Genomic DNA, 14,240 nt, shown 5'->3' with positions numbered 1-14,240 from the left:
ATGACCTAATAGTTAAAGGACAATGGACTGATTAAAACATTAAATAGATTAAATTAGTTTTTCTTTGTGTCAAGAATCCTGACTCGTAAGAATAGGGATTCTGAACCTCTGCCAGAGTGGCTGATGAAGGTTCGAAGAGTTGGATGTCTCCGCATAAGAGGGCTGGAGTTGAGCGCGAGTGAGATGCTGTCATCTGCCAATGTGTTCCACATAAAAGTTCTGCAAATGTACTGCACCTAGTTGAGTCTAATCTGCCCTTTTTTTTTAAAAATGTGCATTTATTTAATGTCCGTTTACTCCTGGGTGAAGAATGAACACTGAAGTGTTTGTTTGAGGTAAGCCCACTTTCAGTTGTATTAATTTGCAGCAGACTGTCACTCTTAAAACTGACTTGTTTTTGTTGCAAATTTAAAAATCCAAAAATATACGCGATTGTGCTAGTTCACAAGGTTTGATATTTACATGGTTGGAGTAAAAGAACTCTTCAGAAAAACCAATCAACATTTGAATCATGTTTTGCTCCCAGATTCTTGCAACAAACTTTTTTTTAACATGCTGCTGTTTATAATTCAATTAAGAAATGGGTCAGAAAGGTTTTATCTTAATTTATTACTGAATTTAAAATTAGGCTTGTTTTTATCATCACAGCGAGGCAGGTTTGACTTAAATCTTCTATTCCATTTAAAGCATATCTTGACATGAGTGGATTTATTCAGAATATCCTCTTTCACGTTGACAGGAACATAGCACCACATAATGCAATGTATATAATTCTGCAGCCAGCCTGTAGGCTATTAAGTATAATTGTGTTACATTGCTGAAATCAATATTTGGGTTAATTGCAGGCCAGGCTGGCTTTGTCTGAAGTGCAATTGCTAAGGTAATTAAAACATTATATTTCTAGAATCTTGTGATTCTAGGGCCAGCAAGAGGTGGTTAGTTACTGGGAGAGATTAGCTGCATTTATTTACAAATGATAAATAATTGGTTCCTTTGTATTTTGAAAAGCATTATTTTGAAATACAATGCAGAAATCACTGAGCATTTGGGTGCAAATTGCATTGGGTGATGCAAAGTGTGGTGATAACAGGGTTGTAATGGCCAAATAGCAACAGAGCTGGATAATTCCCATGGAATTGTGCAAAGAGGAGCTGGTCTGGAAGTGGGAATTGATGCATATCTTCAATAAAAGAACATAGAAATAAATTAGTAAGATATCAGTATAAAGCATTCATTTGAAACATTCCCAGGAATGTCAGTTCACTGTAGGTAAATCAAAAGTATATGCGTCTGAACAAATCAGTTTTTTAATTCAAAATTTAAAACTATAGCAAATGAATGGATAACTTGAGCGTGTCCCTGAACAGAAAGGCTCCACTTTGAAATCTGGCAAATTACACGTAACTAAACTGTTGTCAAGAAAACCATCTCCGAAAGAAGTAAGTTGATGATTTATTTGATGTGGAGATCGGGCGGGAGGAAATTGCAAGTCCATGCTACGAGATAGAAAAATTCAGAGGAGCTGTATTGTGATCTGAAAACGGCTTTAACATTGCAAGTAATCGTAGCTGCATTCACTCATGATAGTGTGAAAGGCAGGTCCAGCTGCTTAAATAATGTGAGGAATATCTAAGTATGTAAAGTCTATTGTGGTAGGATTATTAGGTCGGCTGGACAATCATGCTGGGCACTTAAGCAGTGCCTTTCTAGGTATGGGGATCTGAGTATTTTCAGTTGCCACTTCCTTGTATTCATATTCAATTCATATTTTGGCAATTTGTTTTCATGTATTTTAAGTGTAATTCATTATTTATTGCTAACAATATACCGACATTCTTCGAACCTATCCGAACAGTTACTTACTAGCCTTTCAAAGCATTCCCATTACAAGTTAATTCTGTGAAAATCCTACACTTCCTATGCAATACCAATCTTTTAAAAGGAACCTAAGTTCATCACATGAACTTGTGTATTTAAGAAACCAGTTCCTCAAAATTGGCGAGATGACTGGCGAGATGATTAGTATAAGCAGGACCTTCCTCTGGAGGCTCTGATGGCTGTTACTAAATTATTGCTCGGGTATTCCAAGATTTTTCCTGATAAAAGATTATTATCCTACCAGTTATAGATAGAATTCAGCTCAGTGCTTATTTATGGTGTTTTGAGGTGCTTTTGTTGGCTAACTCAACAAAGTTGAGAAGCTTTCGTAACCAACTTCATCAAGGTGCAAATAGAAATGTAAGAAAATATTTCTGCTATAGATATGTAGTGGGAATAAAAAGCAACTAATGGGAATAGTGATAATAAATATCTTCTATTTCCATAGGTGCCCCTTCCTGCATAACTAATAAATGTGGTTCTTCTTTCAAATATATACAGATAGATATTCGTGATCAAGGTCAATATTTATTGAGACATTTGGTTTGAAAACATCCGTAAGAAATGTAACATGTTAGACTTAACCAGTTCAACTAGACTTAATGTCAAAGAAAGGATAGTGTAAGTCATTATTCACAATATAAATTTTATCATTTAAACTTTTTCAATATACTTTCACATCCCATTTGATGAAATGTACATAAAATACAGTGAGTTTCTTGAAAATTGAGAACTGGTAAAATGAATTCTGTGTGAGTTTAAATTTGGGCTTTCTAAATTATCTCTGTTAAAACCATCGTTCCAGATAAAGACTGTCCTAACTGGATCGACACCAGGAAGTCTGTAGTGTTGGGTACTTATAACATGTAAAAGAATTATGCTGCTAACACTCTGGCTGTATTCTCCCGCTGTTCCTAAATCTGGCTTGCTCATTTTAATTCTCAAGAATATATGCTCTTGGGGTTGTATCAACTATAGAAAGTAATTGTGCCCCTCATGACAAGTTAAACAGCTCCACCAGTTTGAACATTGCAGTGATTTGGCTTGAAGATTCTCTAGCACAGTGTTAGATTTCCACAACTCCTCATTCACCAGTTAAAGTAACCAATCTCCCATCTCTACTCTCAAAATCCCATAATTGGCAAGTGATATTAACTCTTGTGTGATTTATGCTCGTTGTCAAGTAGTTGAGATAAAAATCCTGTCAATCACAATGATGATAAAAATTCAGTGGTCATAAGATCTGTTGTAACAGTTGCTCATTAAAGGTCCATTTCACATTTCTTCACTAGCAAAGAGGTTCCACAGCCAACTGAACCTCTCTGTTGGGGCACGTTCCGAAGCAGACCGATGGCTGCCTATGGTGGAGTTGGGATCTGCACACCCAGAAGGTCGTATGCAAAAATGTTCCAGAAAATTGCAAAGATTACAAAGACAGCGTAGGAGAAAACCATGACCCACCAGGCACACTGCTGGTGGAGATTCTCCTCGTAGCTGCGCACAATGATGAGTCCCATGCTGATTCCCACCACTGCACCAGCCAAATGTGCCATAAAACTGGGCTGAGGGCCAGATGAGGGCAGTGGAGGGGAGAAACGCAGCCACACTGCACGACCCACCTCGGAGCTCACTACCGAAAGAAGAGTGCACAATTATAACAGTTAAACACTTGCAATTCAAAGCTATAGTCCATTTACTACACATTACTGCAATCTTTGTGAGCACAAAAGAGCTTGACACTTTTGAATTTTAACAAGGGTGAACCGTTAAAGTTCTGTATAGTGGTCACGGAGGTACATGGATACTATTTTTTTCTTTATCAACCTTTGGTTCATATTAAGGTGCTGTAAAGTGCATGTGATCCAAAGAGAGAAGGTATGGGAAGAGATTTTGAAAGGTCACAAGGCAACAGGGTGGTACGACCCCAAACTTTGACCTCTCTGCACTGTTCCCTCAATGATATGATATCATTGATACCTGGCCCTTGCAACCTCCGTCAACCATCATCTGAACCCAGGCTGCTGGTAGTATATGGACACTTGGGCAGCCTGTGAGCCATACATTAATACAGACTGGCCCACACATGCACTTGGTCACCTATCATGAATAATGGGCAGGCAGCCAGTATGCTTTGCCATCAAACCAAATGGAAAAAAAATCACAGGGGTGGTAACCTGCCCCAGGGATTTTTAATGTGCCAGCGTTTGCTTCTTTCCTTTGGTCCATGTTGCTGAGAAATTACATAACAATAGCTGCCAACTGTTAGATTTATTAGATTTATTAGATAATTGTTAAGCATACTAATAGGTGTTTAAAAAAAAAAAAAGCAGAGCCATGGTCTCGATGAGTAAACACACTTGGGACTCTGTGTGGGGGTAAAAAGGCAGGATACTAAATAGTTTTGATGTACAATTAGTTTTATGGTTATGGTTCTTTAAGATAGGGAGGTAAGCATTATTGTACTATTACTCCTAAAATCACAGTACAGTACTTACTGCACACAAGTGCCAATATCATTCGGAGCAGCTTATAGGGACACCGCATTCCTGACCAGTTCTGAAAAACAATAAATCATAACTGTCCATTATACTTTACACATTAGCCCTCGGATCAGCCTTCTTTCTCAATCAAAATAGTTCAGATTACAATCCAGGATCCGAGCCCACAATCCATTATCGAGATAACATTGCATCAGGATAGACACAAAAAGCTGGAGTAATTCAGCGGGACAGGCAGCATCTCAGGAGAGAAGGAATGGGTGACGTTTCGGGTCGAGACTCACATTGCAACCTTTCACTTGAGACATTAAAATAAATTCCACATCTGTTTACTCTGGTGAACAGGAAATAACCATTTGTGCCATTAGAAGAGTGGTGATGTTCTTTTGGTAAACTGGGAATCTGTCAACTCTCATTAAAGAATCTAAAACCAACGAGCTGATTATTTATCTTCATTCCTTCAACCAATTAGCTTCCACATCCACCACATTAATTGAGTTTATAACAGTTCAGGGAATCCTAGAGACATCAAAGATCTGTGCAAAGAATATACTTTATTTACATAATTTGAGTACACAGTGACATAGAATGTACAAATAGAACCTATAACTTGATACCTCTTTTAATACCAGGAACATTCAAATCCAGGACAACATATTTCCTGACAACCTAAGCTGAGAATTTAAAAGGGAAAGAAGATCATGCTCTTAGATTCCAGTTTCTCACATCATGTCAATTCATTTGGGTAAACTGAGTTTCCATAATATGATACATTTTTGGTTAATGCTATTATTTTAATATTCTGTGTTGCTGCCATGGTACAGATATAACCTGAAGTATTGCCATAACTTGGATTTTGCTGTCAACATTCAGTAAATGTTTAAGAAGGAACTGCAGATGCTGGAAAATCGAAGGTAGACAAAAATGCTGGAGAAACTTAGCAGCATCTATGGAGCGAAGGAAATAGGCAACGTTTTGGGCCGAAACCCTTCTTCAGACTAGTTATTCATGATAGTTACACTTATTCACAAGTGATCCACGAGCTCCTGTATTCATATTTATGCTGCTGATTAGGAATGTGAAGCAGTTTCACAGTGGATCTGGGAGACTTTGTGATCAGGAACCTCTACAGCAGATCGCCAGAACAATTCAAGATTTTTAGAATCCTTCCTGAAACCAGGAATTGAAAATTTAAATATGTAATTCAAAGAGAAATCATCTTCAGAAAACAAAATAAAGAGAGAATAGGATAGCATTAAGAGAAAGGTGAAAAGGAAAGAAAGTTTTTTAATTAAAACATTTATTTATTTATTTTTTATAACACCTGGAACAAGAATTATAACCTATAGCACCGCTTGGGTAACAATTGATTTTCTGGATAGAGGCTATTTAGCAACAATTAAGCCTGTTAAACGTCTATTTACATCTGAGCAATCAACCTCCATATTTTCTACTGTGTTTACTGAGTAGTTATCACATTAAGTGCAGCAATTTCATGCCTTTCCACATTTCAAAGCAGTCCCTGCGAGTGTAATACTAATGAAGCACATCCTTGGAAGAGCAGAGCATCTCAGACAACATGTCCAGCTAAAGGTCTGTTATTGGAAGATAATATGTGATTTAATCTTTAATAACAGTGAGTGCCACTGATCTAAATGCCACAGCTGGACTATTATGAAGTGTTAGACTGATTGCCACCCATGCTTCCTACTATTTATAGTCACAAGTGATGAGCAGTTCCTTCCAACTCAGTTTCATAATTACCTGGTTATCCTCTATGCACCAATAATAAAGTACATTTATTTCATGCAAATGGTTTAGAGTCATAATTGGGTAGCACAAGATCCAGCAGGAGACACAAGAGAATGCAGATGCTGGAATTGTGAGCAACACACAAACAACAGGAGGAACAGCACCAAGTGCTGGAGGAAGTGGCGCAGCGGTAGAGTTGCTGCTTTACATCGCCAGAGGCCTGGGTTCGATCCTGACTGCGGGTGCTGTCTGCATGGAGTCCATACGTTCACCCTATGACATGCGTGGGTGTTCTCCAGGACCTCCGGTTTCCTCCCACACTCCAAAGACGGACAGGTTTGTAGGTTAGTTGGCTTGGTGAATTGTAAATTGTCCCTAGTGTGTTAATATGCGGGGATCGTTGGTCGGCGCGGACTCGGTGGGGGAAGGGCCTGTTTCCGCGCTGTATCTCTAAACGAATAACTAAAGGCTTCCATCTGTGGAAGGAAATGGACAGACATTGTTTCAATCCAGGACCTTCCTTCAGATTGATGGAGTTGAGGGGACAATGCTGGACAAGAGAAGTGGGAATGAAGCAAAGCCTGGCAAGTGATAGGTGGATACTGTTGGATTCGCACAACTGGGAGAACAGCACCTCATACTATGCTCTGGTAGTTTATAACCCATTGCTATGAACATTGGATTCTCTAATTTCAAGTAAACCCCACTAACCTCCCTTCTCATTTCCCACCTCCAGTGTGCACATTTCACCATCCCTGTCACCTTGTACATTTCCTCATTTGCCTTCCTCCTATCCCTCCCGTCCCACATTTCCCTTTTATTCCCCCATCCCCATCCCCCGACATCCCTTTCTTTTGTTTTATATTTCACTCCTCTTACTTATCTAACACTCTTTTGTCTCCATTTTACCTCTAGGCTTTGTCACTATCTCTGCCAATCTGCAAATCACCTCACCTATCCTCACTTCTCTCTCTCTCTTTACCAGCTTTCTCCCCTCCACTCCATCAGTCCCGACTTGAAATGTCATCTGTCTCCACAGATGCTGCCTGACCCAGTAAGTAAGAAAGAACTGCAGATGCTGGTTTAAATCGAAGGTAGGCACAAAATGCTGGAGTAACTCAGCGGGACAGGCAGCATCTCTGGAGAGAAGGAATGGGTGACGTTTCAGGTCGAGACCCTTCTTCAGACTGATGTCGGGAGGGGGCGGGACAGAGATAGAATGAAGTCGGAGACAGTAAGACTGGTGGGAGAACTGGGAAGGTGGAGAGGATGGAGAGAGAGAGAGGGAAAGCAAGGGCTATTTGAAATTAGTTAAATAAATGTTCATATCACTGGGGTGTCAGCTACCCAAGCAAAATATATGAGGTGCTGTTCCTCCAATTTGTGTTGGGCCTCACTCTGACAATGATGGAGGCCCAGGATAGAAAGGTCAGATTGGGAATAGGAGGGGGAGTTAAAATGCTGAGCAACCGGGAGATCAGGTAGGTTAAGGTCTGAGTGGAGGTGTTCAGTGAAATGATCGCCGAGTCTGCACTTGGTCTCGCCGATGTACAGGAGTTGACACCTGGAACAGCGGATACAGTAGATGAGGTTGGAGGAGGTTCAAGTGAACCTCTGCCTCACCTGGAAAGACTGTTGGGATCCTTGGGCAGAGTCGAGGGGGGAGGTAAAGAGATAAGTGTTGCAGGGGAAAGTACCTGGGGAGGGGGTGGTTTAGGTGGGAAGGGACGAGTTGACCAGGGAGTTTCAGAGGGACCGGTCAGGTTCACATTGCAACACAAGGTCCAGTCTGTTCCCTTCTCGGATCGGATTACCCACATACTGTGTCTAGAAACCCACTTGGATACATCTAATGAATTCTGCCCTGTCTAAGCCTTTGGCACTGGGCAACATTCTGCCGATATTAGGAACTGATAGTAATCCACCATGGCAACCCCATTGCTTTGGCATCTTTCAGTAAACTATCTACATTTCCATTCCTCTATCTCCCACTGGCTACTGGGGAGCATTTAGTACAATCCCATTAGAGTGCTTACACCTTTCTTATTTTTAACTTCTACCCAAATCTCCTCAGTGGACATACCTCCAGTATGTCTTCTCTGATATTCGTGATATTCTCCCCGATCGGTAGAGCAATTCCTCCACCTCTTATCCCTCCCTCCCTATGAGACCCTGGAACACTGAGCTGCCTGCCGTGTCCCTCTCACAATCATGTTTCCACAATGGCCACAGCATCACGGACCCAAGCACCGATCCAGGCTCAAAGCTTATCTGCTTTCCCCACAATATTCCCCGCGATGAAATAAACACACTTCAGCCCATCAGCTTCAAAATTATTTTACAGATAATTTAAATATGGTGTTTATTTGCTGTAAGTTAATCAGTGACAGGCTTTTTCAATGACAGTCTGGACCTTCAGTTCTTTCTTTCATTTAAAAATTAAGTTGTTGCTATTGATTGAGCTGTTACCTCATTTACTTCATACAAGATCAGGCTGGCAATGTCTGAAGAAGGGTCTCGACCCGAAACACCACCCATTCCTTCTCTCCAGAGATGCTGCCTGACCCGCTGAGTTACTCCAGCATTTTGTGTCTACCAATGTGTAGGAAGGAACTGCAGATGCTGGTTTAAACCAACGATAGACACAAAATGCTGGAGTAACTCAGTGGGACACTTCTTCAGAAGGGTCTTGACCCGAAACGACACCCATTCCTTCTATCCAGAGATGCTGCCTGACCCGCTGAGTTACTCCAGAATTTTGTGTCTATCTTTATTTCAAACAAAGTCTCCTTCTGACTTTGGCCACCAGATGGCAGTGACATGCTGGCGTCTGCTGCAACTGATGAGCAAGAAATTGCATCTGATCACAAACTGTTACGTATAAGGTTTTTTGTTTAAGAAGGAACTGCAGATGCTGGAAAATCGAAGGTAGACACAAATGCTGGAGAAACTCAGCGGGTGAGGCAGCATCTATGGAGCGAAGGAAATAAGCAACGTTTCGGGTCGAAAACCTTCTTCAGACTGATGTGAGGGTGGGGTGGGGGGGGGGGGGAGACGGGAGGAAGAAAGGAAGGAAGAGGCAGAGACAGTGGGCTGAGGGAGAGCTGAGAAGGGGAGGAGAAAGTAAGGACTACCTGAAATTAGAGAAGTCAATGTTCATACCGCTGGGGTGTAAACTACCCAAGTGAAATATGAGGTGCTGCTCCTCCAATTTACGGTGGACCTCACTCTGGCCATGGAGGAGGCCCAGGACAGAAAAGTCGGATTTGGAATGGGAGGGGGAGTTGAAGTGCTGAGCCACCGGGAGATCAGGTTGGTTATTGTGCACCGAGCAGAGGTGTTGGGCGAAGCGATCGCCAGGCCTACGCTTGGTCTCACCGACGTAGATCAGCTGACACCTAGAGCAGCGGATGCAATAGATGAGGTTGGAGGAGGTGCAGGTGAATCTCTGCCGCACCTGGAAAAACTGCTTGGGTCCTTGAATGGAGTTAAGGGGGGAGGTAAAGCGACAAGTGTAGCATTTCTTGGGAAAGTGCCCAGAGAGGGGGTGGGAAAGGATGAATTGACCAGGAATTAACCAGCTTACGTTTAAGGTTTGGATTTAGGTTTATTATTGTCACTTGTATCGAGGCACAGCTTTGTTTTGCATGCTATCCAATCAATTCTAATAATAGTATGCATAAATATAATCAAGTTAAACTCAAGTACAGTGGGCAGATCTAAGGGAAAGTTATAGAGTGCAGAAACGGTGATAGATTTACAGGTAGAAGAGACATTTAAAGGAGCAGGGCAATTGTATCAGATGATAGTAGATCCTCCTCTGGGACCACCAAGCAAAGAGGCGCCATGTTCGGACGCCATCATGCATTCCCCTAACATCGGTAGGCGTTCAAACTGAAGCCAATTGCTCTTTTACAACCAATTCCCAGAGGTGCACATTGCCCTGGGCACATCTAAATCCTGCCCAACTCGTTGTCACTGCATCCCATCATAACTGGGTGCCATATAAAACTGCAGTAATGCAGATCAAGGCATTAATGAAATGAGTAGGATCCCTGTGTAGAAAGGAACTGCAGATGCTGGTTTAAATCGAAGATCGACACAAAGTGTTGGAGTAACTTAGCGGGACAGGCAGCATCTCTGGAGAGAAGGAACGGGTGGCATTTCGGGTCGAGACCCTTCTTCAGAATAGGATCCCTGTTCTTATTAACTATCTCGCAGTTATGTTACATCTGGATAGTGAGGGGTGGGGAAGGAGGAATGCATTCGACAGCAAAATCTTCAGGCTACTCTCACAGTTAAAGCAGATTAGATGACATTAAATTCATTTGATGTCAATATACACTGGAGTACAATGAAATCCCTTGCTCATATGAAGCTCACAGAGTAGACAGTATGTATACAGAGAGTGCTGGAGCAATTCAGTGGATCAGGCAGCATCTCTGGGGGACGTGGATAGGCGACATTTCGAGTCAGGAGCCTTCTCCCCGAAATGTCACCAATCCTTGTCCTCCAGAGATGCTGCCTGATGCACTGAATTACTCCAGCATTTCGTGTTTTTTGTTTGTAAACAAGGATCCGCAGTTCCTTGTGTCTCCAGGATGGCCTTAGTACTGATTTAAAAAAAATAGAAGAATAAATACAACGACAAGGGGCCAAACTGCAAGATTGTAATGCAAAATCCAAGCAGTGTAAAATAATATTGAAGTACAACAATGGAATTAGGAGATAGGGTAAAGTTAATTTAACAACGGGAGCAAGGGGCACACCTCTGGGAAAGGGGTGTGAGAGGTAATTAGTTTGGGAGTCTTTGAGCAGAGGGTAAGAGGCTGAGTTAGAGCCTGGACCCCTGAGCTGGGAAGCTCCTGGATCTGGGTGGAGTGCTGAGACCCATTGCTTGCTTGGCCCATCTAGCCAAGTGTGAACAGAGTCAAGTCTGAAACCAGAACAAAATACTGGAGTTTGGAATATCGCATGAAACGCTCCAGACTGCCGTCCCCGGGACATGAGGACCCTGTCCGGCCAGACCAGAAAAAAGGCCGGACAGAGAAATTACCCCAATTGTTCTTCCTCCGAGTGGAAAAATTGTTCTTGGTGCGTTATAGACTTTCCCCAAATTATGAAAGGGCTCCAGGAAAGCGAGGTTTCTGTAAATCAGAAATGCAGTCGGCTGAGATTGCAAAAGTTGTGCTGGTAGACTACGGATTAGTACAGATCTGAGTTAATTTTAGAATGGTTAGAATTAATTAACGTTTACAAAAGTGCACTACAGATTCAAAATGAGAATTACTGGACCGTAGAATGCCAGCCCAGAGAGTTTCAACCTGTACAAGTGATTTTGGGGTAGAAACCTGGCCTAGACCTCTTGCACCAAATGGACATTGCAGGTTCAGTAATGGTTCTGCTTAGATTGCATAATTTGATTCCCCATATTTTAGTAGCAGAATGCAATTGCATATTCCTCAGGCATGTCGGGCAGGCAACCAAGGATCAGTTTCTTCCCCTGCTTTTCTGATTATCATTCATCACACTCTGGAATCAGCTGTGAAGCCAAGGGGCAGGGCTGCCTTCGCATGGCAACCTGACATAGACTCTCTGATCAACCTATTGAGTCTCAACATAATTCAGGATTTGACCTGTTCCAGAGCAAAACCTGGTGATATTGAACTACATAGACTTTGATCTACAGTGCAGCTCAATGTGCTGTTACTTTATTTGTATTATTTTGTATATCTAAGAAAGGCAAATGAAATTATTACCATGACAACGTTGGCCAAGTGTGCGGAGCAGAGGGCATAAACACCACCAGAGGCTCCAACCAAAGGTGCCCTCATGTCAGTGATGGAAACAGTCAAAGAACCTGCGACATATAAACAAACAATGGGTCAGTAAATAGCTTCATGGAATTCCATAGCACCAAGCCAGTTCTAATCAAGGCATTTCTAATGCACCTGCAAAATGGTTTTCTAAGTAGAAAGGTAGACAAAAAATGCTGGAGGAACTCAGCGTGTGAGGCAGCATCTATGGAGAGAAGGAGTAGGCGACGTTTCGGTCTACTTCACTGCAAAATCTCCTCACGGTATGTCTACTTTGAAGAAGTTCTCCTCCTCTCCAGCATCTGCAGTTCTTTCTAAGGTAGAAAGCATGCTTTCCTACCTACAAATAAATTTGTGACTCATTAGAGTCAGGAACTCAGCACTTAAAGATTTAATTTAGTGACATTTCTAATCTTTTAAAGTTCCCTTTTGACTTCTGTAATTTGTTCTATTTATGGAACTGCAAGCAACATTGTGCAAAATTCATATCAAACTAACAGTGTGCGCAGTGCGTGTCAGCAGTTTTACATTTTATCTAAAATCATTGTAGATCTAGTCCTGTGTACTGAGGCAGTATTTCTTGTTAATGTTATGGTAATGCAATCTCTGGACAGCAGATATAATTTCATACCAAGTCTAAGAGCGATGGACTAAGGTCAAGAATTAGGTCTTGAGTCAAGTTTGGCACCGATAGATTGGGAATTTAGACTCTATGAATTCTTAGTCAACATGAAATAGGAAACAGTTACAATTATTCTCATTCACAACTAAAATACGAGGGGAAATATGGAAATGTGGTACTGCCATTGTTAACTGAAAATCATGTATAGAATTATATGAACAATAACACACATGACAATAAAACTCTCTTGACTCTTGACTTGTTGATTTGTATATGGGCACCAGTCCTTGTTTTTATTTTAACTCTTGTTGTTAACATTACTTAAACAAGGACTGGTAAGCCCATATACAAATCAACAAGTCAAGAGTCAAGAGAGTTTTATTGTTATGTGTCCCAGACAGGAAAATGAAATTCTGACTTGCTGCAGCACAACAGAATATGTAAACATAATACAAAACTGAAGATAAAAGTTCAGTGTGTCTATAGACCATAGACCATATATACATCTTAAATAAACAGATATAGTGCAATAATAATAATAGACTGTTATTGTTCAGAGGTTATTTGATGTGGTGTTTAATAGCCTGATGGCTGTGGGGAAGAAGCTGTTCCTGAACCTGGATGTTACAGTTTGCAGGCTCCTGTACCTTCTTCCCGATGGCAACGGGAACAATATAGCAAAGAAATTAGAAAATGAAATACAACTATATTGGCAAGAAATTTCAAAATATATGTTGAAAATTGTTATATTCAAATAAAGAAGTATGTAGGAAACAAGGTTGAGAATTTGCAATGAAAGTTCATCTGCTGCCAAGACCTTGTTGCTTTTCAGCTGGCATGTGGCTTTATTCACTTCCTGCTGGTGTGGGATAGCAGTGAGGCTGCATTGTACAGTTTGTTATGTGGTGTCACGGGCAATCATGTTAAGGGCAGAGCCAAAGCACATGTTCCTGCCACCAGGTGCTGACTGCCACTCTATCCTTAAGTTCAATTCTTAGGTCTGAGGATGGTAGGAGCTGGAATTCACTGCCTAAACGTGTGGACTCATCGCTTGAACCGTTGAATGTTGATGTGTATTTTAAGAGCCACACCTCACACATCTGCAGATCCAGTGCTGAAAGAAGAAAGTGGGTTGAATCATTCTTTTTTGACCAGCAAAGATGCAATGGGCTGAATGTCCACCTGTTTAAGAAGGAACTGCAGATGCTGGAAAATCGAAGGTAGACAAAAATGCTGGAGAAACTCAGTGGGTGAGGCAGCATCAATGTAACGAAGGAAATAGGCAACGTTTCGGGCCGAAACTCTTCTTCAGACTGTCTACCTTCTGTGTTAGAAATGCTATATAACTCTGTGCACAGATCAGTGAACGTAATCATGTGAGAAAGATAATGGAAGAAGAGAAGAGAAGAAAAGAAAAGAAGAAAAGAGATGAAGGACAACAGAAGAAAAAAGAAAAGAAATAATAAAAAGGAAAGAAAAAGGAAAAGAGACAAAGAGAAAAGAAAAAATAGGTGCAATGAGATAGAAAGATAAAGGAAAGAGAGGAGGGGAAAAAAGAAAATGAGGAGAAGAAGAAAACAGATGAGAAGAGAAAGATAATGGAAGAAAAGAAAAAGAGATGACAAGAGAAGAAAACAGAAGGGGAGGGAAGTGAGAGAAAGAGGGAAGATTCTG

General features: G+C 41.2%; 1 protein-coding gene across 1 annotated transcript in view; it reads right to left on the bottom strand.

Annotated features, from left to right (window-relative positions):
* Positions 1-2,398: 2,398 nt before the first annotated feature.
* Positions 2,399-14,240, bottom strand: part of rhbdl1 (rhomboid like 1) — a 281,110-nt gene continuing 269,268 nt past the window's right edge. Inside the window, exons 6-8 of the mRNA XM_033040365.1 lie at positions 11,888-11,988; positions 4,374-4,434; positions 2,399-3,508 (exon numbers count right to left, since the gene is read on the bottom strand). Coding sequence (XP_032896256.1) covers positions 3,237-3,508; positions 4,374-4,434; positions 11,888-11,988 — 434 coding nt within the window. The 3' untranslated portion in view covers positions 2,399-3,236. The remainder of the gene's footprint in view (positions 3,509-4,373; positions 4,435-11,887; positions 11,989-14,240) is intronic.

Source organism: Amblyraja radiata, chromosome 22 (assembly GCF_010909765.2).
Source record: "Amblyraja radiata isolate CabotCenter1 chromosome 22, sAmbRad1.1.pri, whole genome shotgun sequence".
NCBI lineage: Eukaryota > Metazoa > Chordata > Chondrichthyes > Rajiformes > Rajidae > Amblyraja > Amblyraja radiata.
Note: the sequence above shows the minus strand (reverse complement) of the source record. Positions and strands in the feature narration are given on the sequence as shown.